Below are 27,859 nucleotides of genomic sequence, written 5' to 3'. Positions count from 1 at the left end.
AAAAGCCATTGCTATTATTTGAGGCCAAGCTTTTAAGTGTAAACTGATGAAATTAATGTGTTATTACAGCAACTTTCATCTGTTTTCCTTTTTCCCTTATCTTCCTTTTACACTCTTTTACATACATCATGAGATTTCAGTTGTAATGTTCTCTCTTCTAATTCACGTTGTCTTTCTGGGTTGTTTGTTTTTTGAGAGGTTTTATTTTTTGGTGTTTTTTTTAATTTTATGTGAATAAATTGTGAAAGGAAAGATAAGATCAAAAATCACATGATCATGGCTATAATGTGCATACTTATTTAATTACAGTGTGTACATGCCTGTATATGGACCATTTTTCCTGGCCTGATCTGTTGCTCTACTGTATTCCCAGTACCCATTTATTTATAGAAAGGCTTTATCAGGAATTATAGCACTCTTAAAAAACAAGTAAGCAGATATGTACAATTTTCTTCTTGAACCTCTTACTGTAGTCTTAATCAGTTGTTTTTTCCCACTCAGTTTCTTGATTGTGTAGATTAGTAGCTACTGCTGCAGCAAGGTATTGCTAAATGGCAGTGAGGTGTACACTTCATGAAAAAAACCTTTTTGTTATATACAATTATATCCAATACTACAACATAGTACATTATAACAATACTACTTGTTTCTTTTTTTTTTTTTCCTGGAATATAGGGCTAAAAATGAAATAGAACGTCAAGAGTTTATGTTCTTACTAACTGCTGGTGTGGGCCTCAAGAATAAATACAAGAATCCAGATCCATCTTGGCTACCAGACAAGAGCTGGGATGAATTATGTCGTGCAAGTGAAATCCCATCTTTGAAAGGACTGAGGTAAAGTAAAGTGACATTAATCATCCTTAATTGTTTTTGAAAAATTACATTTAACATGCTGAAAAGAAATGTTGAAGAGTGGAGTTTTTCCTGAAACATGAGAAGCCAAAAATTCATGAAACCATCCCACAGTCTTCCAAAAGTCAAGCAATGCTAAATGCAGGAAGCAGAGCTTACTGTCAAGTTAAAACCATTCAGGTTAAGTTTTGTATGTTTGCCGCAGCGTGTTTGGAAAAGATCTTCATTCAGCAGTAGGATTATTTTCTGATACAGATGTGGATTGTAACCTATGGCTTGTATTGTGTATGATAATACAACACAATGTAACAGGCTTCTGATAAGCATCAAAAACCAAACTCCAGGTATCTACTATCTATTGTAAATGCTTTCTCCTGTAGGAGTAACATCACTGAAAATGTAGGTGAATGGCAAAAAATTTATGACAGCAAAGAGCCACAAAGCCTTCCATTACCAGAACAATTGAATAATACATTAAATGAATTACAGAAGATGATAATTCTTCGGTGCTTAAGGCCAGACAAGGTAAAATGATATGTTATCGTGAGTTTGTAGACTGTTGTAGGTCTTGTAGCATAGTTTGCAATAGTTGTTAAAATAACCAATCTGTTTTTCAATGTATTTTATTAAGAAAATAAATGCTATTCTTATTTTTCAGTTGAGCAGCTCAAACATCAGAAGCATGTTTTGTGTGGAGTGGCTTCGCAGTTTTCAGAGTATACTCATTTGTGTTTAGGCTATTCTTCAGTGTACCTGCAGAATATGTTAGCAAGAAGAAATACAGAGTATCCAGTACCTTGTGCTTTTATACCAAGGGTTAGGAGGCAAAGAGGGATGAAATGTGTTGAACAGCCAAATAGAACTTCTAACACTTTCTGCCTTATTTCACTTAGCAAATTGTAGTTTAGGAACAGCCAGTGTTAGGACTTAAAGTACATATTGCATTTGCTTATTAGTAAACATTAGTGTAATAATTTGTAATTAATCCTAGGGGGAAACATGTTCATTTTTCTCATTAGGTAAAGCCTGAATTAAAGTCTTAATTATAATTCTGTATTATTCATGTGAGGTATTTTACTTTTTATGTGCTAAAAGCTTTTTTTTATTACCTCTGGGGGGAGAGAAAAAAAAGGCAGGGATGTCAAAATAAGCTGAAACCTTAATTTGTGAGACTCGTTTTGCTGAATGTTTCACATCTCCACAAAGTAGAAAGGTGTCTTTCTAGGCATTCTGCTCAAATTTAGCTGAGTGCAGTTAACTCTAATTTTTAGAGTGCAGTGACATTAACATTAAAGATGCTGTGAAATACTCAATTTTATTTAAATTAATAGTCTCTATTTAACCCTTTACTAGATCGGTCCAGCTATAACAACATTCGTAGCTGAGAACCTGGGGAAGAAATTTGTAGAGCCACCACCTTTTGATCTAACAAAAAGTTACTCAGATTCAAATTCTACAATCCCTCTAATATTTGTGCTATCTCCAGGAGCAGATCCCATGTCCAGTAAGTATACACGGAAAGAGAAAGCAAAAGCTAAGTACAGCTTTGCAGATATGTTCTATCTTCAATAGATTATTCAATAGAAAATTATTTTGCACTTTGTGCAAGTAGGTTTGAGTGTATTATGTCTTCCTGATAGAATTCTATGCTCCCTGGAAATGGGAATGCTATTTTAAACAATTACGTAATTATGCTCTGCTTCAAAGCCACGCCTTTGTGTTGTATGTACATTTAAATAAATGTTTATTAACATCTTTTTCCATGACATAACTTCTTTTTAATAAAGAAATACTAAAGTCTTATGCTTTCTGTTCAAGGCCTTCTGAAATTTGCAAATGACAAAGAGATGGTTGGAAATAAATTTCGGTCCATCTCATTAGGACAAGGGCAAGGACCTATTGCTACAAAAATGATTCAAGAAGGAATGGAGGAAGGAACCTGGGTTTGTTTACAAAACTGTCATTTATCTGTCTCCTGGATGCCAATGCTAGAGAAAATATGCGAAGAGTTTAGCATTGAAACATGTCATCCATTCTTCAGACTATGGCTTACAAGTTATCCTTCACCAAAGGTACATGTATTGACAAACATTCTTTATTCATGGAAAAGTTGGTGAGGTTTTAACCAAAACTTTCGTATCCCTGAATGAACTGATGATGCGGAGCTTCTCTGAAATAACTAGAGCCTGTTGAAGTGATAATTTAATTAAGAAAAGACATTTAAAATTACTTCTAAATGCTACAGTATCAATCTTCTTTTTTAATATTTTGATATTACGATGTATGACACTTTGCATAGTAGTAAATGGCACTGCATTTTGCCAGCATGTATAATTAAGAACTTTTTATGTTGTCTGAGATTTTGTTTCGCATAAATTCAAAAATTTAATTTTGCAGCATGCATTTTAATGGTAAGTTGCAGAATACCAAGAAAACACTTTATTTTAAAGGTTTATATTTAAAGACAAGATCTTACATTTATGTCTTTGAGTATTTTCTTAAGCTGTTTATGTTCAGAATGTGACTTCTTACAGGTAGTTGTAAATACAGCAAACACAACATAATAATACATTTTCATAATAATACAACATTTACTTCATACTTGCTGAATGTGATCTTGATGTATATTAATTTCTAGTTTCCAGTAACCATTCTACAGAACGGAGTGAAGATGACAAATGAACCTCCTACTGGCCTCCGCTTAAACCTACTCCAGTCATTTCTGTCTGATCCTATTTCTGATCCAGCATTCTTCTCCGGATGCCCTGAAAAGGAGCTGGTACTTTTCTCTTCTCTTGATCTCTTGACTGTTTGCGTGTGTGCTGTACTTTTTTTGTTGTTGTTGTGTATGTTTTGTTTTGTTTTATTCAATAGATACAACCGATTTCTCTCCAGTGAATATCATAGTCTAAAGTGACTGTGAGTTTAGGTTTTGGAATGATAAAAATGATTTGCTCATAATTGCTGTACTGTATTTTCATGTGGCAATAGTTAAAAGTATTATTTAGGCTTCATTAAATGATAAAAAAATATAAAAGGATACATACACATATTACGCAGTGTGCATAAACGTTGAATATTCATTAGTAGTGACAGGAAAAGAGGTAATGGAGATGGAGAGTGGTAATCAAATGGTGTGTCCTTGGTATAAATTGCTCAACGGCATGAGCATATAAGTCAGTTAATAATACTTTTCTGTTGTGTTTTACTCAAAGGTATGGGAGAAACTACTCTTTGGAGTCTGTTTTTTCCATGCTCTTGTTCAGGAGAGAAGAAAATTTGGGCCCCTTGGTTGGAATATACCCTATGGGTTTAATGAATCGGACTTGCGAATTAGTATCAGACAACTGCAGGTAAAGTCATCTATTGCTGCCTTTATTTAATTGCTGATTTCTGTGAACCATAGGAGTGAGATTGATAGTCAGAAAGGGGTATACACTTGCATTGTATCAAATGTTCACAGAATTTCAATCAGACTTCCATGACTTCACAAAGGCAAGGAATGTCAATCATAAATATTTTCAGAATGACAAGTAAGATAAAAGAAACATTTGTTCTTCGTAAGATTTTGTTTCATAGAGTCTTACGGATTATAAAGAGTATATAGGAGTGCAATAAAGTTTAAATTGTCATATATCAGAGCTCATTGTCCTCTAAGTAACACCAAGTCAGTAACAGTCACCTATTATGGTGACTTTTGTGCTTAGCAGTAGGAATTTTGTTTTTAACATGTATACTGCTAATTAAACAGAGCCCCTTAATATTCTCCTTCCCTAAGACAACAAACTATGCTACTTGACCTTGAAAATCTATGAAACCTATTTCTTCATGGCATAAAAAATAGAAGTTTCCTAGAAAGTTCAAGCTGATGAAACGATCTATTTGTAAGCAATCCTGTAATGATTTAAATGATTTATTCATGTTGGTGTTCATGAGAGGCTTTAACTATTAACTATTGTTAATTTTAAACAGTGATTTTACCTGGAAAAAAAAAAATCAAAATTTGAATTTCCAAGAATTAAGTGGGGAGGAACCTCTGTAAGTGGCAGTTTTGCATACACTTCAGCTTTCAGGCCTTTACTGTCAGTCACACTGTTGCCCTGAAGGTATTTCAAGTCTCTCTTCTGTTTCAGTTATTCATAAATGAGTATCAGCATGTTCCATTTGAAGCAGTATCTTACCTGACTGGTGAGTGCAATTACGGAGGTCGAGTGACAGATGACTGGGACAGACGTTTACTGCTGACCATGCTGGATGACTTCTATAATCCTGAAATAATTGAAAATCCTCGTTACACTTTCTCTCCTAGTGGAAACTATTATGCTCCACCGAAAGGCACATATGAGGACTACATTGAATTTATTAAGGTGAAGATTAGCCAAAGAAAATTGTCATTACAATGAATGGCAAGAATGCAACCCTTAAAAGCTTCTCTGCATTAAAAAAGCAGTTTTGCAGCATGTTTAACTGCGTGCTTAGCTTCTTGCCTGACATACTTGTATGATTCTTGTAATGGTCTAGTATGTGTTTCTGAGAGGGAGCAGGTAATCAGTAAGTAGATAGAAAAACCCAGAGGGTATAATTGGGAAATGCTTGGAAATGGCTTTCTATATGTGAGGAAATCACTGTCACCAGTAATACTGTCTGCAAATAGCCATCATTAAAGTCCTTATTCACCTTCAGTTGAAGTCAGTAGTAGTTTTTCACCCAGATTCTTAAAAAAGCTTTGGATTTGATTCTCAGTGTGCTGCTTTATCTCATGCAGATGTTTCCTGTATTTTGCCCTAGAATCTTCCCGTGAGTCAGCACCCAGAGGTATTTGGTTTGCATGAAAATGTGGATATTTCAAAAGATCTTCAGCAAATTAAGGTCCTCTTTGAGTCTCTGCTTTTAACACAAGGAGGAGATGTTCAGGGAACTTCTTCTGGAGGTGGTGACAGCACTCTTTATGAAATTGCAGATGACATTCTCAGCAAGGTATTGTAGCTATACCAATGACTCCAATTCATCTTTTTTACAAAGAAGAATTCTTTAACTAAAATCTTCACTGTAAAATTGACTTAATATTGGAGGAAAAATCCTACTGGAGGGAATTTATGAAAATGCAAAATTCTGTGGCTGAAGGAGCTGCAGCTGTATTTCATTTGAAATTTTACTGTAGTCAAAGGTAGGTGATAGGAGGCAGAAAGCACAGCAAACTCATCTTGGAGAAATAGTTGATTCATTAATGTGAACAAGTTTAAAATTAATTTAAAAAATAGAAATGTATACTTTTTTCATGATCAGAAAAAAATTCTTGGCAATTTTTAAAAGATAAATAACAGTTTTTTTCTATATGGATTAAGCTACTAAATTCTGTAGTGATGAGAAACTCATCAGAAGGTTTAATGGTATCTGTTACTCCACAGTTTTTCACAGCTGCGTGCTTTTGATATAACTCCAATCTATAATGATATGTGGAATGACTTCTGAACATGTTGATATTTGCAGCTTCCAACGGATTTTGACATTGAAAGTTGCCTAACTAAATACCCTGTGAAATATGAAGAAAGTATGAACACTGTGTTGGTGCAAGAAATGGAGAGATTTAACAAGTAAGAGCATTACATTTTTTATTAAACATAACCCAAACAATCCCATTAATGGAAAAGCTTTTCCTGCTACTCATCTACTGTAAGCTGTGAAACATCTCACTTATTTTGTTCACTTCTACTTGTCTGCAGTGGTATCTGCATTCCAGGTACGATTCACCTCTGTGGAAATTTGGAACTTAGAGTAGATGTAGGGAGAAATGCATGATAGAAGAAGAGCAGAAGAAAGTCATGAGTCTCTTTTCTCGTTTCCATGTTTTTATTCTTACCTTTACCTGCTCCTCCATTCTTTCTTCCTTATTTTTTTTCTCCTCTGTTTTCTTTGTTTTTCTGTTCATCTCTCCCACTAAATTTTCTCTCAAAATTGTAATAGTACTCTGTGACTTTAATGCTCTAAGTTTTCCTTTGTTTCAGACCTTACCCACCTTTTCTTTTGTAATTTAAAACTTCATCTAATATACAGTGTATACATTTGTAGTTCTTAGCATACAGTATAGTTTGTCAGAGATAAAAATTGTGTTAAACTTTTCCAATTTGTTAAAAAAAAAAAAACTTAAACCAACAGAACTCCATAACTTTAAAGACGTGGCTAATTACAGAGACATAGCAGTTACAGAAGTTCTGTAGATACTCCATTGTCTTCCAATGTCCTTTTTTTTTATTTATTCTTTTTCAGTGATTATGTGGTATCTTAAAGATCATGAAAAACTTATGATAATTTTGTTTTATCTTTTAATTCTAGTTTGCTCCAAACTATTCGTATTACGCTAACTAACTTAAAGAAAGCCATTAAAGGTTTGGTTGTTATGGATGCTGAACTGGAGGCTCTGTGTGGCAGTCTGCTCATTGGAAAAGTTCCTGAGAACTGGGCTAGACAGTCCTATCCTAGTCTGAAACCACTAGGGAGCTATATTCTAGATTTCCTGCAAAGGCTGAAATTTTTACAGGTAATGTCCAAGAAGCAGTACTACTAATTAGTTAATCTACATTTTCATATAATTTGCCCTTAAAGGAGTATTGACAAAGAAGTGATAGATTTTGCTAGATTTTTAAAATACAGTTACGTAGAAAGTTATTCAAGAACATTGGATTTGTCTCTTTTTGTTTATTGAATGCATCATTTTCCTCTTTCCAGGACTGGTATGAATTAGGGAAGCCCACAGTTTTTTGGCTGTCAGGATTCTATTTTACTCAAGCATTTTTAACCGGAGCTATGCAAAACTATGCTAGGAAATACAGAATCCCCATTGACCTTCTGGGATATGAATTTCAGGTACAGATAATTATAATTTATGTACTTTATTTTTCTGGGACCCGATACTGCTGTAGGAAACAGTAAGTAAATCCTTGCTGGGAGGCTCATTTTGCATATCATGCGTTGGAAGACAGACATTTAATTATTTAGTTAGGTAAATAGTATCTGTAAAAGAGAGAGAGAACTGGTTTCTCTATCATTGGACCTGGACCTCCTCTTGAGAGGAAAAAAAAAAAAAAAAAAAAAAAACAGCTTACAAGGTGAACATTTGTCTGTTTGATTAAAGCCTTACTTTGTAACCTGCAGTAAAGGTAAGTAACAAACTACAGAAAGCTGCTGTCTTTATGGCTTTGTATAAAAGTAGTGCCCAAAGGAAGGTTTTACTACATTGTTCTCATTGTAGATTGATTTTTCTGAAAATTGGCAGTTAGTATAATACCTGGAAAAGCAAATAGCTGTAGAAGTTTCTTAATACATAGCACTTGTTTTATAGGTTATTCCTCAGGATACTGCTGATACTGCACCAGAAGATGGTGTTTATATCCGTGGATTATTTTTAGATGGAGCTCGCTGGGACAGAACCAAGTCAGTTACAAAATCTATTAAGTACAGTTTTAGTAAGCTTTCTTAGCTGCTCTGATAAGATTTAGGTATTTTAAGTGTTACTTTACATGCTCTTTCAGTAGCACACTTGAAAATGTTTTCATTCTTCTCTTGTGCTCAAGATAAGAAAACAAAAGCAACTTTTTAAAATAGTATTCTGCTGGAAATGTTCTGATGTGCTAATCTGCAGTTAAATGCAAGTATTTCACACAGTTGTCCAGGAGCCTGAGCTGCAGATGTATTTCAAGCACAGGCTCTATTTAAAACAAACAAACAAACAAAAACAAACAAACAAACAAAAAAACCCCAAATTGGATTGTTTGGTTCTATCCTTAGTCACCTTAACAGGATTTTTTGTTCAAAACAGGTGGTTTGGGATGTTGTTTGTTTGTTTGTTTGTTTTTCTGCAGCTCTCCCTACTCAATGACTGTTTTCTTTGGAACTTAAATGTTCTTCATGATTTGAATGTATAAAATAACATTTTTGGCAAGGTCTTCGGTTGTCAGCATGTCTTTGTCTTGGCTATTAATGAACTATGGAGCTCTGGCATCCTCTTGCAATAGCCAGCCAGGCTGTTCTCCAGTTTTCTTCAATATAGGTCTCTCTCAGGTCACTCAAGCAGACCTGAGTCACATCGAGTGATGTCAAGATTTGGTCTATAGTAATTTAACTGTTGAACTATTCTTCAGTGTTTTAAGATATCCATCACTGATTAGTGTGAAGGTATGGGCAGCTCAAGGTGGATAGTGAAAATTTAATTTTAAAAATATATATTTTTTAATCGTATAGATATATGACTATAATATATAATAATATAATTATATATATATATCATATATATTATTAAAATGAGTGAGCAGACCAGCTTAGAACTAAGGTAGCTATTTAGCAAAAGATAACTTCAGTTTACTGACATAGTCACTTGGCTTATATGTGCCCTTGTGCACAACCTTTCACTTGAGTCAGGTTTTAGAGATGCTTTGGATATCTATTAATTTTTCCTTAAATTATTTGCGCAGTAAATACTAATTTGTACAGTCGGATTTATATTTTCATTAGACTTGTGTAAGAATTTGTTATTTGTGATGCTAGTTTAGTTTTTGTTATCTTCCCTCCCTCCATTCTCTCTTCCTATCTCTCAGCCTCACCCCCCCACCCCCCCAGTCTAGAAAGCTGGTCTTCCCTCAGAACAGTGGTACTCTTGTGGCTATGAGTGGTTATTCATAGGTTGGAAACACAATTTCAAGTTCATTGGGTGGAAGGTGATTTCTGCATGGAAAATGAAAAGCAAACAAAAAAGCAACACCAAGCCACAAGTAACTGTTTTGTTGCTTTCTGTCACCAGGGGAATATTAGCTGAACAGTATCCCAAATTACTCTTTGATATGATGCCAATCATCTGGATAAAGCCAAGTAAGTATAATTATTCTCAAGCATGTGCTATTCAACTCGAAATTCCGACAATGAGTTACTTTGTTACTGAAGACCAATGCTCCCATCCTCACCAAAGTACCCAAATGCAGGCAGAATTCATGCACACCTGACCTTTGACTCTTACATAAAAAACTGTGCTTGCTGTGTTGATTCAGTCTCATCCCACTCGAGCAATAGGCCCGTCCCTCTCTTCACAGGTGTTTGTAGTTATGTAATTGACCAATCAACTACTTAGATTAACTTTTGTAAATACGTCTAGTTGCTGCCCAGTCTGTTTGTCAACAAAGATACAATTTTGGTAAGAAAACCACGTGGTTTTTGAATTTCTGTCTCTTCTCAAGTTGAGAAGAACTTTGAATTGGCCTATAGGCACTTAGTGCTTTATTTCTCATGATTTAGCAAGATTTTCTCAGGTTATTTTTATCTCTTCCCAGTTTTCTGTGATACTAGTAAGATAATTCCTGTAACCTTTTTTCTTTGATCAAGAGCAGTGAATACTTGATTTTTTTATTTATTCACTTAAGCAAGACTTTATGTTGCAGCTATTGCAACTTAGCTGTTAGTGGGTAATATGCAGTTTTACAAAGCTTCCACCTTTTCTGCCTGTACATTCCTTTGGATGAATCTATTCTCAGACATGCATGATTTTAAACATGATTTTTTGCAAGCTCCATGTAAACAGTCTAGGTATACAAAAATCATTGAATGTGCAATGATTTGTATTGCAGTTATGTTCTGTAGCTGCTGGACCAGAATTCTTACGGAGATATTAAAAGTTTGTGTCTCAACTGTAATCCCAATGTGAAAACAGAATGCTTTAATTACGCAACTCTTCTGATTTGAATGTGGTTTTGAATAATTACAAAGTTCATAGAATCGTGGAAAAACATTGATTCTTGAAAGCAAATTGTAATTGAATTAGTCTCTTTGTTTTTTTTTTATCAAGGGAGAAAAGAATCACACTAGAAAACAACAACCAAAAAAGCTAAATATTGTGGGGCACACAAAACAATTTTGCAGTTTTTATTTACCCATAAGGATATTGCTATAAGTACTTAACATTTATATGTAGATTATGTCCCCATCAGTAGATCTGCTGTACACAAAATATTGCTGTTTTTTTTTATTTGAAGCTGCAAAATCGGATATAAAGAAATCTGACGCGTATGTTTGCCCACTCTACAAGACAAGCGAGCGTAAAGGAGTCTTATCTACCACTGGGCATTCTACTAATTTTGTCATTGCTTTGACACTTAATACGGATAAGCCAGTCCAACACTGGATCAAGCGAGGTGTTGCGTTGCTCTGCCAGCTGGATGACTGACTGCGGACAGTTCAGATACAAATGTCACAGGATACTTTTCTTTTTGTTTGCTTACCGAAGAAGTGGAGCATGCTAAATACAAGCTACTTCTGTAGTTATGGTTTTTGTTTGCTTCTTTTTTTGTCTTAAAAGGGGGCGTGTTTCTGATCCCCAATATTTTACCTTAAATAAGTATGTGTTATTATTAGCACCTTTACAATCTATAAAAGATACAGGTAGGATTTTAGCTTTTGATAACATTCTCAATGTGTAAACAGCATTATGCATTGCTCAAATATTACAAAATATATCTTAATGAAAAACAAAAATTGCCTGCACTTTCTTTGAGATACATTCCAGTTAACCTGAAGCATGAAGGGTGCTGAATCATGCGAGTGGAAACCCAGCAGATAGGAAGTCTGGGGATTTCTGTCCTGTGTTACACAGAGCCTATGTTCTTTCACAACGGTGAAAATCACAATATGAGAAATTAACTGTCAGTGATAGGCTCTTCCAAGTCCCTTCCTTGCTCAACAAATCCATCTTTTCAAGTTATAGTTCAGATCTTTTGATTTACTTTTTTTTCTTTTCTAAGTTGTTTCCGTTAAAGAGAAATGATTAAAATCTCCCTTATTACCACTTGCCTTAAATGTTTTTTTTGTTGCCCCAGAGAGGCACTCCAGTTTCAGATCCTTCAAGGACTCTGCAATTTAGTTTTCTTTGAAAAAACAATAATAATAATAATAATAATTCAAACATTTTTCCTTAGATCTCCTATACTAAGGAACTAGTACTAGGAGTGAATTAAGCTCAGAAGAGTCTTTCTGCAACCCATCTTCCCCATTGGAACTAGGCAGCTTTGTCCACTGTTTGTTTGCTGATCGTGTATTGCAGTTATAAGCAGTTTGGGCTGTTTCTTTCTGAAACTTTGCTTTTTCCTTTAAAGACACTATTATCTTTTGTTTGCTTTTCTATTTATAATAGAGTGTAAATTGTGATTTGGCAATCAGAAGCTCGTAGTAATTTTAATAAGGTTCTCTCTTGATTTTATTTGCTTATTTATACTTACTTTCATTTTTTATACAGTTTTCTTTATATACTGGCTTATACTTCTCTTAAACAAGCGGCTGACAGTATCTGTAGTTTGCCCTCTTAGGAAATAACAATTTTTTCCTTCTCATAACTGAATAGTTACTATCTAGAGCTCTCAACTTCTCCTTCCATTAATTGTAAACAAGAGTATTCTTGTAAATAAACTGGATTTCTGATTCTTTTGCTGACACCATTTGTTAGATTAGATTATCAAATGTGACTAACCTGTATGAAAGAAACATGGAGAAAGTCCCGGAGTATCTTATGATCAGTTATTTATAGAGAGCTATTAATGGACACAGACTCTACAGAGATCGTTTTCAGTCCTGAAAATACCGCTTTCAACTTAATCACTTCTTCAAAGTGTGAAGCTTTCTCTCTTTCAGAAGGTGAGGAAAAACTGCATTTTCTCAGTTCTTAGGAAAATTAGTACTGAAAAGAAACAAGTGTTTATACACATATTGTGTTCTATCTGTAATCAAATTCTAGCCATTTCTTATCTGGGTATATTCTTAACATACTTCTCTTTCTTGATACATGTGCAATTACAGAGCAAGATCTTGCAGTCACATGTTGGTAGATCAGGTAAATTATGCAAGCTTGCTATGAATTGCTGCTGCTCAACTTCTTTAAGACGTTTCTAGAATTATTGCAAAACTTCTAAGAGCTGTGTTGACAACTTCCTTCATTTTGCTGTGCTTATCCATTTAACTCATTTGTTTATCCTCACTTTTATTTTATTATTTTGTTATGTACTTCTGGCTTTGTTTTTTTGTTACTATTTATTTGTTTTCAGGCCAGCTCTTGTGAAAAACAGAAGTGGAAGTTTTGATGAGGTGAAATGATGAGAGGCTCGAATCTAATAGAACTCCTTTGATTTTGATCTCTTATGACAATAGTTGAATATGCAAAAGAATAGCATGTCAGATTATCTATGAAGTGTTTGCTTCAATAAGTAGATGTACAGGTATGCATTAACAAGGAATGAACAACTGTAGTATGTCTGTTCCAAATGGCTGTAGATCATGTATATAAGGTTGTAAATTTGTTCTTTTTTCAAGCAAAGAATTTGATGCTATTTCAGTCAGAAGATAAATTTAGCACATAACGTTAGAACGTCATGTTAGCACTAATCTACAGTATTGCTTTTTACTGCAGGGTATGGCTCTAGTGATATCTTTGTTGAAACAGGTTGAGAAAATGTATTACCAAAAATGTTTATGTCCTTCACCGGCTGTACATCACCTGGCCCCAGTGAACAAACCAAAGAAACATCCCAAATTTTTGTTTCACATCTGTTTTCCTCTAAGGAAACATCAGAGCAGGATTGTGATGTTTGAGTGTCTGAAAGATTTAAGAAGGAAGGGCTATTTAAACTACCTCAGAATTTTATATTTTACTTGTTTTTGCTGCTTACCAGTAAGTAATACCAGAAAAAGTAGCTATTCTGTATGATCATGCTGTAGAATAGAGATAAAAGCTAGCATGTGCTATTGGACTAGAAACCTTTATTCTGTTCTAAACAGAACAGTTCTCTTTGCAGTGGTCCAAGCTAAATACTTGGCAGAAGGATGGAGCTTGAGTTGGAGAAGTTCTGATGAAGTTATTTTAGGGTGTGCTTTGTTTCTCTTGATACTTAAACACTGATTGCTGTTTCTATTACTCCAGACATAACCTGAAGATTTAATATCTGCATCCTATTAAAAAGCAGTGTTTTGTACAAAAAGGTGATCCAGCTTGTGCCAGTTGGCTATGCATAATTCTGTATACATACTTGATGATCATTCTGATGATGAAATCCCCACCCAGCAAGCTATTCAAGAAAGCTTACAAGATATTCATAAAGTGGAAACAAGTGCCAATGCAATAGAGGATGAAAGGTAATGAGTTACTACTTCTATTTTTGGTGGTTTCTTGGTATTATTGTATGTCTGACCCTGTCTTGTGGGTACTATAAACCACTTGCAGCTTGTTTATTCAGAGTTCTCCCTAGAAAAGCACATCTGTTTCCTCGAAACTGTGGAATGTATGAAGCTTTCAGGTGACATTTTATCTAATAACTAAAAGCCTAATGTCCAAATGAATGCAAGGGCTTGCTGACAAAAAGGTGTGAGATAAAAAATAGTAGGTTGGTGTGGCAGCATCTCCTCATTTTAGCATTTAATTGTCCTCTAATGGAAACCCAAAATTTGTAGTGGCACAAAAAGACCAACAAAAATGCATTTTAAGATGTTAAACTGACAAAACTCTCACAACTTAAAGAAATCTCATGTGGTCTAGACTTGGGTATTTAAACTAACATGTAATTGTATCCTGAACGTCTCATTAATTATAGCACTGTAATGTTGTGTTTATGCAGTTTCCTGTGTGTTGCAAGTAAAGAACGTGGAGAGATAATAGCAGCAATTCGGACAGTTAAGTACAAATACACTACACTACACCCCTCTATACCTAGGAATCACTTTGGTGCTGCATTACTGAGCAATGCCTATGTTCCATGTTTGATCAGCCATTTTAAGTGCAGTTTTTCTTTATGTTGTCTTGGAGAGAGTTAGACAACTGAAAACAGGGCACAGGAAAGATAGCTTTTATTAAATAGGAACACAGTAACAGAGTGGGTTCATATGTCACTCATCTGTGAGACTGCAGTAATTTATCTCCTAGAATCAGGGATGAATGCCAGTCCTTATAAAATTAACTAACAGGATGGCAATGCCCCTAGTTAATTGATGCCTCATTAACCAATATTTGCCACTTTGTGAGATAACCAGATTGAAATCCCATCTCTACCTGAAGTATACCAGAATTATCCTTATATGGGGGGCTCTTTGTTCTCTTGAAACTTCTGCTTTCTGTGGTAGAATCACTTTACGTACTGAGTCACAGAGATTACTAAAAATGAGCATAAGAAGGACAGCTGTTAGGACAGTTGCTAGGACAGTGGTGTGACAGTGGGAAACCTTCTGTCCAGTCCTTGTACACACAACAAGTAGTTACAGGAACATTTCGTGGAGTAAGAGAATCAAGAGCTCTAGTCTCCTTTGGGAAAGCAGGTGCAATAAGTATACCACGCAATGAAGAATGTGCCTAGACTCTAGTTACACTTTGTGTCTAGTCTCAGGAATATACAATTCTGTGATATGTAGGAAAACTTCAGCAGAAGAGATTGAAAGCAGTCTATCCCAGTACCCTATGGTTGTAGCTGATAGGAGAGCAGACTGCCTTCATCCAGAAATGATGGGATAAAAAGCAAGGAGTACAGTCAGGACCTTTACTTAACCAGCTTTCTCGCCAGCTGAAGTCTCACTGCTTTTCCATGAGATATCAAATTGAAAACATAATCTCTTCTGTTAATTAGAATTCCAGTAAGGCTTTTAGTAGAAGCAAGAATGAATTTCATCGCAGTTGTCAGCTTCATTTTACTTTTGCCAACCTAAATATTTTCCATACAGTTACACCAGGACACCTGTTTGCTTAATACACTAAAATCCTCTGCACTATTATACACGAGAGGATTGTAATTTAAGTATTTTAGCTGTATTAATTATAAGCAAGTATCCTTCAAAATGCTTTGTGAGTCAGTGTGAATTATGGATTATTCCATTTATGTAAACCACCCTTTGATAAAAAAATTGCTTTGAAAAAGTATGTTTTTTTATTCTTGATATGCTGCAGGGATAAATATCATTTGATATATTTGCTTTAATTTTGTTTTATGATGAGTAATGAAATACGCATCTGTCTCAAAATATCACAGGCCAAGAAGAGGCCTTGAAGAAGTTGGTGAGGCACAGTTCTGCTTTTGAGGAAGCAGATCAGCAAGGCTGGCTTCCGATGCATGAGGCTGCATCACAGCTAAATAAGAACATCCTTGAAATAACTTTAAAAGGTATGGAGTCCTTTCTGGTTTCCCACCAGAATATTTTACAAAGCCAGATTTGATGAATAACTCAGCTTCAGATGTGTACTGCTTTTCTGTATTTCAGCCTCCCGTGCCGTTACGTGGGAACAGACAACACTAAGAGGGGAAACACCTCTCATGGTGGCAGTCAGAAACTGCTTTTTGGAAAACGTCCACTTCCTCCTGCTCAATGGTTGCAACCCCAATATTAAGAATGAAGATGGAGATTCTCCTTTAGTTGTAGGTGAGTATCTTATTTGGGGGTAGAGAGGTGAGAGAATGAGGTGAGTTTGTAGTTACATGCTTTAGGTTGCAATTTTATGTATTTGACTTACGCAATGAGTCTAAAATGTTTTGCTTTAAGGAACAAAAATGTTAATTTCAGTATTGAATGTATTGTCTGTTCTTCTTAAAAGATATCAAGGCTTTAATTGAGCTGGCATTCCGCATTAGGGACTGTCACTACAAAGTTCTGAGCACTATTAATAAAGTATTGTCCTTTCCTTACTGTCTTGACAGATCAGGCTTACTAAGATAAGGATGTATATGACGCAGTCATTTTAGTCTTTGTTTCATGTTTACGGTGATTGCCTGTGATGATTAACTGAGCAGGCCAGCTCCTGACTGCAGTAAGTGCCCCTGTACGTGATCTCCATCTAGTGGCAGGGAAGGCTGTGTTCTATTACAACTACAGAGAAAAGGAGATTACCATAAAACTATTCCTTTGTATAGTTTGTGATATCCTGAAAAGAAGGAACAGGCTTGGTGAAAAGTTAAACCTTTGAGTGAAGCATGATGTTTCTTGGTGTATAAATAGCAGTGCTGGGAACAGCTTGAGCTTTCCTGGACTGCCACCCAGCAGAAACTAGGCAACAGTCTGACATTCTGGCTAATGCTTGCATTATTTTCTTACAGCAATTAAACACAATTCATATGAAGTTGCTGCTTTGTTGATAAGCTTTGGTGCAAAAGTGAATTTGCAGTGTATCCACAAGAGGACTGCTTTACATGAGGCTGCCAGGCTGGGCAGAAAGGATCTGGTGATGCTTCTGCTTCGTTCTGGAGCAGATCCTGATCCTCGCAGTGGATATGGGCTCACACCTCTAGCACTGGCTGCACAAGCTGGACATACAGAAATTATGGAGCTCTTATTGCAAAAAGGTGAGACTTTATTATATAGGAAGGGGAGGCTTAGGGCAGGGGGATCTTGCCAATGTTATCAGTATCTGTCGGGAGGGTATAAAGAAGACAGACCCACATTCTTCTCCTTGGTGCCCAGTCAGGGCAAGAGGCAATGGACACAAGCTGAAACCTAGGAAATTCTGTCTGAACACAGCAAAACACTTTTTTTTTCTGGGAAGGGTGTTGAACTTTGGAATAGGCTGCCCAGAGAAGTTGTGGAGTCTCTATCTTGGAAATTCTCAACAGCCTGCTGTAGCTGACCCTATGACAATATCTTGTCTCTGCAGGGGGACAGTAATTATTGCTGGATATTTACAGTGACCACTGTGAAAATCCTCAATGCTTCTTTCCAGGTGCTGATGTTCTTTCACAGGCAATGGATTGTTCTTCTGTATTATTTGAAGCAGCAGGAGGAGGAAATCCAGACTCTCTGAATCTTTTACTGGAATATGGGGCTGATGCTAATGTTCCAAAGCACTCAGGTCATTTGCCGATCCACAGAGCTGCATATAGAGGACACTTTCTGTGAGTTAATATAAACCAAGTAATAGTGAGACCAAATATATTAATTTTATTAACACTAAATTTGCAACCAATAAGTAAGAAACATCTCTTCAACGCTGGGATTGTTCTGTTGTGCTAAAAATCTAAGAATTCTATATCCCTGTATAATACATATATTTAAATTGCATTTAAATATTATGTTTTGTTAATTTAAATACATTGTTTGAGTGTCAGTATGTTACTATGTTAATTATATGTAGGAATTAGTATTACATTATATCAATTCCCTTATTTCTATAGGCTGTGCAACAACACAGTGCTCTTGACATCCTCAGAGAGCTCTCACTGAGAAGGAATGATTATTCTGCTAGCACAGAATGGAGTGTTCATGAAGAATAGTATTAAAATTTATGATTAGTAGATGTAAAATCATAGTATCCACTGCTGGCTGTTTTATTCTTAGCAGTTCATGTAGCATGCCATGGTACTGATTTGGTAGATGAAGTCTATGGAATGTAGTGAGGATAAGCTGTAAATCCCAGCAACACAAAGATTGAGCTATGTGAACCAACCTGCTTCAGATTCCCCTATTGTCCTTATTCTTTTTCCTCAGTGCCTTAAAGAATTTAGTGCCGGTTACTAATTTTGATGCCATTAAAGAAAGTGGAATAAGTCCAATTCACTCAGCAGCAGCAGGAGCGCATCCTCAGTGCCTCGAGTTTCTCCTCAAGTCTGGGTTTGATGCCAACTTTATGCTGGATCAAAGAATTCGCAAAGGCTACGATGACCGCCGGAAATCAGCACTGTACTTTGCTGTTTCAAATGGGGATATCAGTTCAGCACAGTTGCTGTTGAATGCTGGAGCCCTGCCAAACCAAGATCCCATCAACTGTCTCCAAATAGCCCTGAGAATGGGCAATTATGAGTTAATGAATTTACTCCTCCGGCATGGGGCTAACGTTAATTATTTCTGCAGAGTGAACACAACACATTTTCCATCGGCTCTGCAGTATGCTCTGAAAGATGAAGTCATGTTGAGAATGCTGATGAACTATGGCTATGATGTGCACCGCTGCTTTGATTGCCCTCGGGGAGATGTTTCCCATTCCCAATACGTGACTGATGGGTGGACTTCTACTGTTATCAAAGATACAAAGGCGAGTATATTGCATGGCTTTGTATGTTGTTGTTTTACTGCCAGTATCGTTCACAAAACTAAATTAAAATGTACTTTAAAAAGTGATCTGTCAGGAACAAAAGAAGTTTTGAAACACTTTATGAGTAAAGTTAGGAATAGACAAGGCTTTCAAACTAAATTAACATTGCCATGAGACCTAGCATGACAGTAAATTATCATAATCAGTATTTTACAATGGTGAAAATACAGCTAATGATTAGCACAGAATTTGCTTTCTGGGGCAGTCTTGTCCATGCTGTGAAAGCGGGGACTTGCAGGATGGCTTGTGAGCTGTCCTGTATCATGTCACTAATACTGGAAGTCTGGTGTAGGGACCCACTGACAAACACTGAGCAGAAAACCTGGACTGACCTAAGCAAGTGCTTAGAGACACTTCTCAGAGCCACTGTTATGCAGATTTTAACGTCCATTTGAATGTAAGAAGCCTTTATTTACTCTGAAGATCATAGAATGGCTTAGATTGGAAGGAACCTCAAAGGTCATCCAGTTCCAACCCCGTGCCGTGGGCTGGTTGCTCCCCACCAGCTCAGGCTGCCCAGGGCCCCATCCAGCCTGGCCTTAAGCACCTCCAGGGATGGGGCACCCACAGCTCTGGGCAGCTGTGCCAGTGCCTCACCGCCCTGAGTACAGAAATTCTTCTTAACATCTAACCTAAATCTCCCTTCTTGTAGTTTAAAGCCATTTCCCCTTGTCCTGTCACTATCGGACTGTGTAACAAGTCAGTCCCCCTCCTGCTTGTGTGCTCCCTTCAAGTACTGGAAGGCTACAATATCTCCCCAGACCCATCTCTTCTCCAAGCTAAACAAGCCCAGCTCCCTCAGCCTGTCTCCATTATTAGAGGTGCTCCAGCCCTCCAGGCATCTTAGTGGCGCTCCTCTGGACTGCTCCAACAGCTCCACATCCCTCTTGTGCTGGGGACCCCAGGCCTGGGCGCAGTAGAGCAGAGGGGAACACTCCCCTCCCTATCCCTGCTGCTATGCCTCAGTTGATGTAGCCCAGGATACCGCAGGCCTTCCAGGCTGCAAGAGCACACTGCTGGCTCCTGTCCCGCTTTTCGTCCACCAGGACCTCCAAGTCATCTGCAGGGCAGCTCTCGATGAGTTCTTCTCCCAGTCTATTCTCTGGCCTGAGATTGCCTCAGCCTTGCACTTGACCTCATTAAACCTCATTAAGTTACGTGCCTGCTTTTCAAGTGTGTCCAGGTCCCTCTGGATGGCATCCTTCCCTTCTATTGTGTCAGCTGCACCACTCAGCTTGGTGTCATCAGCGAACTTGCTGAGGGTGCACTCAGTCCCACTGACACGGGAACGCAGTGTGCACCGGGCTGGTGCGTCCCCTGTTTGGCAGGCTGGGACACAGGACTCTTCCAGCAATGTTCAGGAAGTTTAGATTTCTGATTGAGGTTTTGGAATTCCTCTTCAGGAACAGTAGCATTTCTTTTCAAGCACTTAGTTAGTAAATATACAGCTGTTAAAGTTCATTTTTGGCTCTAGTCTAGTACAAAATAACATCTTTCAGATTGCACTAGAGGCTTGATACAAGCTGTGACAACCTCTAAAGCTCCTCTAACCGGCACTCCTTCTTCCTGGTGTTCTGCAGTTATAGAATTGCTTTTGTCCTGCAGAGAAGGAAGTCATTTACAGAAGTATTGGATATTTTCCAATTAAAATGTTTTGTTCCCATCAGTTCTGTGAAGTGATAACCTTGTCATGGCTGAAGCATCTTTCTGGGAAAGTAGTGCGAATAATGTTAGATTATGTCGATCACGTTAACATCTGCTGGAAGCTAGAGGCAGCTCTCAAAGAACAGGAGCTCTGGCCAGACATCAATTCAATTTTAAGTAAGTATCTGAGAGTTAGATTTGGAATCACAAACAAACTGTTCTGGGTTTGGGACCTTTTTGTTGGTGGTATTTTAGAGTTGTTTGTTTTTCTCCCCTGAAGGTTGATTAGGCCAAAAGTTATGTTTTGGCAAGAAGGTGTTTCTGAACTGAAAATCAGTCTATGTAGTGTTTAAATTAAGATAACTCCGTCTGATAACTGTGACAGATACTAACAGCACAGTTTATGTGGAGAGGCTGACAATTTTAAATGTCATGGAGACAATAAAATCCTCTTCAGTGGGAGAAAAGCTTTTCTCCCTGCCTCAAGTTGATGGAACAACTCTAATAAATTACTATCCTGAATTGAGCGTTTTGAATTCTAGCCTAGCTTAATTCTATGTCCTTTTTTATTAGAACATAGATTAAAAACAAGGAAGTCAAAATTCTAATTTTAGTAGCTTCTTCAGGTTGGCAAAGAACTAGCACCAGTTATTTGGGGTTACAGTGCATTCCCCAAACCTTACTACTTACACTCCATAGAATAAACACAATTTGCCGAGTTAGTCTATGATTGTCCACACAGCTGAGAAACACGGGCTGAGGTCTAGGGCCTAGCCCCAGCAGGGACAGTCACCCAAGGACAGGCACATGCAGTAGAATCTGGAGCAGTTTTTGATAGGTGTAGGGGAGTGAGCGGTTGCACAAAAATGATTAAGTAACTCATTAATATCCATCTCCTGGTTTCTAGCAAATCCTCGCTCTCTGAAGCATCTTTGTCGCCTGAAGATACGGGAATGCATGGGCCGGCTGCGTCTCCGTTGTCCTGTCTTCATGACCTTCCTTCCACTGCCAAACTGCTTGAAAGACTACATACTGTACAAGGAATACGACCTTTATGGACAAGAAAGCTTCTTGGGAACCTCCAGTGTCAACTGCACGTAATTACTCTGCATTTTGAAGAGAACGCTGAGATGGGTAAGACTATTTTATGCATCTCCTCTATTCTATGGGGATTTTATCTCATATGTTTATTGAGGAACACCAAGTCTCAGTGTTCTCCCCCTCATTCCTGAAGGAAATGGGTAGAAGCCCAAGATGTAAATAGTGGTTATCCCATGCTATGTATACACTAGTATATAAACTGAAAGTTATGTGAATGGTTATGGCCATGCTACTTAAAATGCTTAGAGTGAAAATTTAAAGAACCATTACAATCACTGGTACGGCTTTCAGCCTTGCATTAGTGCTAGGAGAAAACGTGGCGTAACATGCAACACTACTTCTAATTGCAGAGTTAAATTCAGGGCCTTCAGGTAAACCCTCATAAAAACCAGGCCAAGACATAACTTCTTTTTCATCTTGTACCTTCCTTCCTCTTGCCACCAAGTACAGGTTTTATTTTTAGATTTCACCCAATTTAATTTTTTTCCCCACACAACTGCACAGTTCTCCATGCTAATCATTAAAAGGGGATTAAGAGCTATAGCATCTTCCTTACAGCAGGTAGTGTGAAACACTAGTGTTAGACAAAATGACAGCATTTCTGAAACGTTAATTCTGCATCTCGTTACCAGGTACTAACACGCCTCATTCACTATGTAGTTGATTGTAAGTGTGTCTTTGGACAGCACTGTAAAAGAAAGCCCAGTTCTGGAGAGAGCGGTTTTCTAGTTTCTCTTCCAATAGGTGCAGCTAAAGCTTATGGAGCATTTACCTGAAAGCAGTCATGCTTGTCTTACAAGACACATGCCTATTCCTTCAAAAAAATACTACATATGCTAGTCTATGTCTTTGAAAAACAAAAAAACAAAAACACATTTGGTATTAATAGTATTTATTCCTTCATTATCAGTTAAGCATAGATTTTCTAGTTATACATGCATTTGTATTCACTTAGAGTTACATAGTTCAAAAGTCTGCTTTTCTCCAGAAAAATCTACAAATCTTATAAAATACAAATTTAACTGTAATGTAGTATGACCCATTGCTTTTTACATGGTGTCTGTTACATAATTAAGAAAACTAATGAAGCCAGTGAAAACAGGTGGAGGTACTCCCGTTAACAGCGGTGCTGGTATCGCTTCTGTACAAACCAATTCTGATGGTTACCGTAACCGCAGCTCTGCACCACGTGCTACACGCTGCCACGTAACAGAGCAACGTGTGCACTAAAACAGCCAGCAGAGGATTTTCTTCTTCCAACGTTCAGTCTTTGATTGTTGCCGAAGTAAGTTATCAGCATTTCCAAGTAGAGTAACTTCCTCTGAGGAGGGCTGGCTAATATGATTATAATGAAGAGAACCGAGACTCACTTTACAACGGAGAGGATTAACTGCATGGTAAAACTTGGTTTAATGGAAAGGAATGCATCCTGTCGCCAAAAATGGTACACCTGGAAGTCACTACCAGGAAAGAAGCGGGCAGTTTTTGTATCAGTGCAAATTCCACCCAGAAAGTTACTTTACTTAAGCTTTTATGTAACCTACAAAATGCTGACTGAAGCTCTGGCATAATACGTACTATTGGTGCTTCCAAGATTAAGGACACAACAATCAAAGCTGAAGGAAGTAGGTATACTATTGGAGGTTTTTAATACAGCTATGCAGGGACAAATGTGTAAGTCTCAAACATTGCAAAAATCACTTACACTTCACTAGAACAGGACCAATCCAGAACATCATCATAAGAATCTGACCACTCCACTGTATTATAAAAGTGACCTGAAAGATTGTACAAAATCCTTGGCTTGCAATATAAACTTCATAAACTTCATTAGGAATACAAGTGCAATCACAATGACATGCACCAACTTATTCTTGTCATGGTAACCTAGATATCACTATGGCATGACAAAAACACAGCTCACCGCTTGGGTAGAAAGAAAAACCTTGGAGATTGATAGACTTGCAAGAAATCTTGTAAAACAGAGCAAAGGAAAGAATGTAAGAGAATAGTTCTTGCTGTTAGACTAAATAACTAAACTCATTAAGCAGAGGCAGGATTTCTTTCTCTGAGTGTGTCAATTCTGGAAATAATAGGAGACTGCAATGATAGAACTTGTCTCCATTGGCTTCTCCTAAATTCTGTCCACACTTTTTAATTCATCAGACTTCACCTTAAACATACAACCAGCCAATGTTCTTCTGCAATGGAAATAAATGTATCTTTATAAAAAGGCTCAGCTGCATCGGGTTTTTCAGCTGTGGTTTCACATCCATATGAAGACGTAATTTGACTGCATGTTTCTTAACTCTTAAATATTATTTGCCTGCTAGTTGGTAAGCTGTCAATATAATTTCCAACTTAAAAATATTAAGGAAATAACAGGCTATCAAATCCACATTTGCTTACACAACACGTGTTACCAGGTCTGTGTGGCTAAGCTGCGTATGACTATTAACTTGTCCTCTGGTTTAGACTTCTAGAAATCTATTCATGGCCATAAACAAGTACTTGGTATTAATTATAATGCAATGAAATGCATGCCTGTAGTTTGCCCACACTTTTTATTTATTTTGATATTCACACTGCTATATACATAAATAATATATGTAGCATGAAACAACTAAGAGTGAGACCTGTATGGTCTACGCAGTGATGAACTGAATATCCCATTACCCAAGAAGTTTGTGAAATAATACTGTGTTCACATGGAGCAAATTACAGCTTCAGCTGGAGGTGCTCAGAAGATCGGTCCTTAAGTACAAGGCAACAGGAAATCTTAAACAGGCAAAATAAATTACAAGAAAGGAAACCGACCAGTAATTTACTTAAAATAACACGTGGTGAAATCCTACCACATTAGTTCCCAGGAGAACGTGAGGTGTTTCTATTAAAAGTTGTACTCTCAAGGTAAATATTAAGAAAGAACTCTATTTTTTTAAATTAAGAAACATGTTTTCTGATGACGTAGTTCTACAATTCATAGTTCAAAGGGTACCAGAAAGAATTTCTGAGGGGAGGAGGACATGGATAAAACCTCAGCAGCTATTCTTTGCCTTACGGCAGTACTATCCACAGACCCCAGCACTCCTCCCTCTAAGTGCCACTGAGTAACTCTCATCCCACTGCTAATTCATTGTACTGTTCCATTTTAACATCCTGATCCCACAACCTCCCTTTGCTCCTGCAGCTTTCATCGCTTTCCCAGAAGCTTTTACAGCTATCCTTTTGCTCATTTTACATACCAGCAAAACTCTCCTAAATAAGCAAAACAAAACCACCTCGTTTCATTCACGCACGTCACTTTTTTTGAAGCGCTGCTCTCCTCATTCATTTCCCTTCTTTTCAGGGGTTAGGAGAAAAGAATCATTCACTGCAAGTGAAATGCAATTCACTCCTACACCGTCTGTTTAAGAAAACTACATTTAATGGCATGTTTTAGCATCTATGAACTAAAACTGGACTAATTCCAATCAGATATTGTTTAATCTGAAAAATTCCATGACAGCAATGTAGCGCATCAGCTTTTACTCTTGACTTCCTCCTCATCGTTGTATACTTACGTCTAAAACATAAAGGGTGGGTTCAAGCAAAGATAACTCAGCTCTCTGCCCTCTCTCCAATAAGGCACCCTGTCAGCAACACCTTCTGATGACAGTGCTGATCTGTGAGCTGTCTTCCTCATGGAGCTGTGGCTAGTGCAGCTCATCTTACTCTGACAGCTCAGTGATGAGATTCTAGGAACAGAGGACCACTGATTTAATATTTTTCTATGCTGTTGCTGAATTCATTCATCTTCAGCATGTACTTGAGGAGGACACTGTAAATCTGGTGGTTAAAGGTTGGACTTGATGATATTACTGGTCTTTTCAACCTTAATGATTCTATGATTCTATAAATTTGAGCTGTGCTGGCATGTTATTTCACAGAAAGTAGAAATCATTAAATACAAAAAAAATCCAAGAGAAAGAAACACAAACTGAAACAACCTGTAGAGATAAACTGGCTGCCAATGCAACTAGGTATAGGCAGGAAAAGGATAGAAAAGAAAAGCATTTGCTGCCTTTCTATATGTTTTTGTTGGACAGAATAAAAGTATTCTCTTACAGATGAGAATACAAGATTAGATATGAAGTAAATGCCACTAAGTTTTTGTTTGTTTGTTGTTGTTGTTTGTTTTTAAAGCCTTAGATGTGTATGGTCCATGTGACAGTATGAAGGCAACATCTGGCCCCAGGCTGATGCCACATGGCCTGACTGGATAACAGCAAAAGCAGGTGCTTCTGCAAGCTACTGGCTGCTCTGAGGACGAATGTGCTGAAACAGAAGGAAGAGAACCTGGAGCCTCTCTCTTGCTCAGTCTCCTACTCCACTTCCTCTTTTAAATGCTGTGAGCACTTCACAGCTGCTCAATCCCTTCTGCCAGTGGTACCATGGCAGCAGTGCTCCCTTTTCTCTCCTATGACAGGAGGCAGATGCAGTTGGCTGCTGCATAGAAATATCTATCTATCTCCAGCATAAAAAGCAGGAGGAGACTGCCTTTGTTAGCCTATGCAAAACAACTTCTGTGCAATTAAGGACAGCGTTCCTTTTTTGCACCTACAGCCATCTAGCACAGAGGTCCCGAAATTCCTCACTTAATCAGCACCATGCAACTCTAGCTATGAAGGGCTGGGCTGAAACCTGAAGACTAAAAATGCTCTGCAATGAACTGTAAAACACTTTTATCCATTATAAAACATCTTAGAATATATTCTTCTCTTTCTACATTTTCTGTTATGCTCAGGCCACTATTAGAGAGACATCTGTTCCATCGGAGTTTAGTATTTATAGTAATTAGTGCAAAAATAAATATTTCTTCTTACTTCAAACAAGTTTTCTCTTCTGGATCAAAAGATGAATGCACATTTAGTATTATACAAAATAAATATTACACAGGGTATGGACCATGGAGTTCAGGCTTATGAGGTATAAACAGAGACTGCTTTGAAAAACACGTTAGGAGATTGACTTTAGGATGTAGGCTAGCATAGTCTTCTACTTCTGTTTACAAAATACAGTTCCATAAAAAGACTTTAAAAGCTTTAACACATTTTCAGCAAGTGTTCTATACTGGTGGCAAGGCCTTTATGGATTCAGATTTTTCAATGATGGAATTCAATATTTCTGCAACTCTAAGCATGTTTTTATTGAAAAAAATCAAAAGGCTTCCTGCTCTTCATTATACACAGTGGGGAAAAGCCATGAGCATGGCACTTGTGCAATAAGAATGTATGCATTGTATTTACTATTTGATAAGGAATTCTTTATGCATTCCTCAGGCACCAAAGTGCAGCTGCACCTCTTCAGCTCTTAACTATCTCTGGCAAGTATTTTTTTTATCTCCTGTTCAAGGAAGCTTTCCAGCATTTTACTCACAAAGACAGTACCATACAGTGCAATATGAAACAAAAACTAAGAACTTTCTGTCTAGACCTATTGCACATCTCGTTGATGTTAATAAGGATTTTTCTTTCTAATTGTAGAAACAATTAAGGGCAACAAGTTCTGTAAAGCTTAGCACTGTCTTATCTGGACACCCAGTTTCGTTTCCAGCAAGGTGTTCTGCACACTGCAGCGTAAAGAACAAATTTCAGTACTACTCAAGTTCAGTGAGAGCTTACGTTTTGTTTCCAAAGCAGTCAATTGCACAGATGGGCAAATGGAAAAAAGAAATATCCATCTTTTTCCCTTCCCACAAGATAATTCTTTGAGAAAACATAATTTTGAAAAAAATAATGGTGATACTACCCTGTCTATCTGGCATACAAAAGAGAACTTAAACTGAAAGTGGAAATCAATTAATTGAGAAAGGAACAGCAAGGCATATTAGGGTCTACACATTGTGAAGTCTTTTATGTAATACAACAGACCCTCCACCTATATTTCACTTCTTGTAGAACTTACTTATATCCAAGATTCCAATTTTAATTAAGTAGGCAACCTTAGGTTTCAGATTCTCTTTTCTTCTTTCCATCTTCTCCTAAATCACTGTCTTCTGACTGGCTGCTGCTAAGGACGACAAACTGTCCTTCTCCACTGCTAGGGTTCGATCTGTTGGAAGCAGCTATCAATCGGCTTTGCTCCTCTAAGTCCTAATTAGAGAAAGGAGGGAGGAAAGGGGAGGAAATCAGAAAAACA

At 37.2% G+C, this 27,859-nt stretch overlaps 3 protein-coding genes across 4 annotated transcripts in view; 2 read left to right on the top strand and 1 right to left on the bottom strand.

Annotated features, from left to right (window-relative positions):
* Positions 1-11,367, top strand: part of DNAH12 (dynein axonemal heavy chain 12) — a 64,257-nt gene extending 52,890 nt beyond the window's left edge. The window contains exons 59-72 of the mRNA XM_021409658.1: positions 676-834; positions 1,233-1,377; positions 2,206-2,356; positions 2,671-2,924; positions 3,491-3,631; positions 4,068-4,205; positions 4,986-5,219; positions 5,641-5,829; positions 6,343-6,446; positions 7,186-7,390; positions 7,579-7,716; positions 8,192-8,283; positions 9,647-9,714; positions 10,869-11,367. Of these exons, the coding sequence (XP_021265333.1) occupies positions 676-834; positions 1,233-1,377; positions 2,206-2,356; positions 2,671-2,924; positions 3,491-3,631; positions 4,068-4,205; positions 4,986-5,219; positions 5,641-5,829; positions 6,343-6,446; positions 7,186-7,390; positions 7,579-7,716; positions 8,192-8,283; positions 9,647-9,714; positions 10,869-11,059 (2,209 nt within the window). The 3' untranslated portion in view covers positions 11,060-11,367. The remainder of the gene's footprint in view (positions 1-675; positions 835-1,232; positions 1,378-2,205; positions 2,357-2,670; positions 2,925-3,490; positions 3,632-4,067; positions 4,206-4,985; positions 5,220-5,640; positions 5,830-6,342; positions 6,447-7,185; positions 7,391-7,578; positions 7,717-8,191; positions 8,284-9,646; positions 9,715-10,868) is intronic.
* On the top strand, positions 11,826-26,553 carry ASB14 (ankyrin repeat and SOCS box containing 14). 2 transcript variants are annotated; one of them, XM_021409144.1, is made up of 11 exons: positions 11,826-13,097; positions 13,799-14,010; positions 14,490-14,545; positions 15,888-16,019; positions 16,117-16,275; positions 16,947-17,192; positions 17,567-17,738; positions 18,331-18,874; positions 20,602-20,755; positions 21,486-21,712; positions 25,865-26,553. In XM_021409144.1, exons 2-10 carry the CDS (start codon positions 13,883-13,885, stop codon positions 21,677-21,679), a joined length of 1,785 nt encoding a protein of 594 aa, XP_021264819.1. In that variant the 5' UTR covers positions 11,826-13,097; positions 13,799-13,882; the 3' UTR covers positions 21,680-21,712; positions 25,865-26,553. The 2 variants fall into 2 exon arrangements, with proteins under 2 accessions (XP_021264819.1, XP_021264820.1); XM_021409145.1 differs by lacking the exon at positions 11,826-13,097 and having other exon boundaries at positions 13,105-14,010.
* Positions 22,555-27,859, bottom strand: part of APPL1 (adaptor protein, phosphotyrosine interacting with PH domain and leucine zipper 1) — a 28,502-nt gene continuing 23,197 nt past the window's right edge. Inside the window, exon 22 of the mRNA XM_021409141.1 lies at positions 22,555-27,813. Coding sequence (XP_021264816.1) covers positions 27,664-27,813 — 150 coding nt within the window. The 3' untranslated portion in view covers positions 22,555-27,663. The remainder of the gene's footprint in view (positions 27,814-27,859) is intronic.

The sequence above is a fragment of the Numida meleagris genome, chromosome 11, assembly GCF_002078875.1.
Source record: "Numida meleagris isolate 19003 breed g44 Domestic line chromosome 11, NumMel1.0, whole genome shotgun sequence".
NCBI lineage: Eukaryota > Metazoa > Chordata > Aves > Galliformes > Numididae > Numida > Numida meleagris.
The sequence above is the reverse complement of the archived record's forward strand: the minus strand, read 5'-3'. Positions and strand labels throughout refer to the sequence as shown.

Bases quoted from the DNA above. Each gene is read 5' to 3' on its own strand.
- ASB14 (XM_021409144.1), top strand. From the start codon at position 13,883: ATGCATAATTCTGTATACATACTTGATGATCATTCTGATGATGAAATC. The intron at 17,739-18,330 runs GTGAGTTAATAT...CTTTTTCCTCAG, and splicing joins GCATATAGAGGACACTTTCT to TGCCTTAAAGAATTTAGTGC. The intron at 18,875-20,601 runs GCGAGTATATTG...TGTTCCCATCAG, and splicing joins CTGTTATCAAAGATACAAAG to TTCTGTGAAGTGATAACCTT.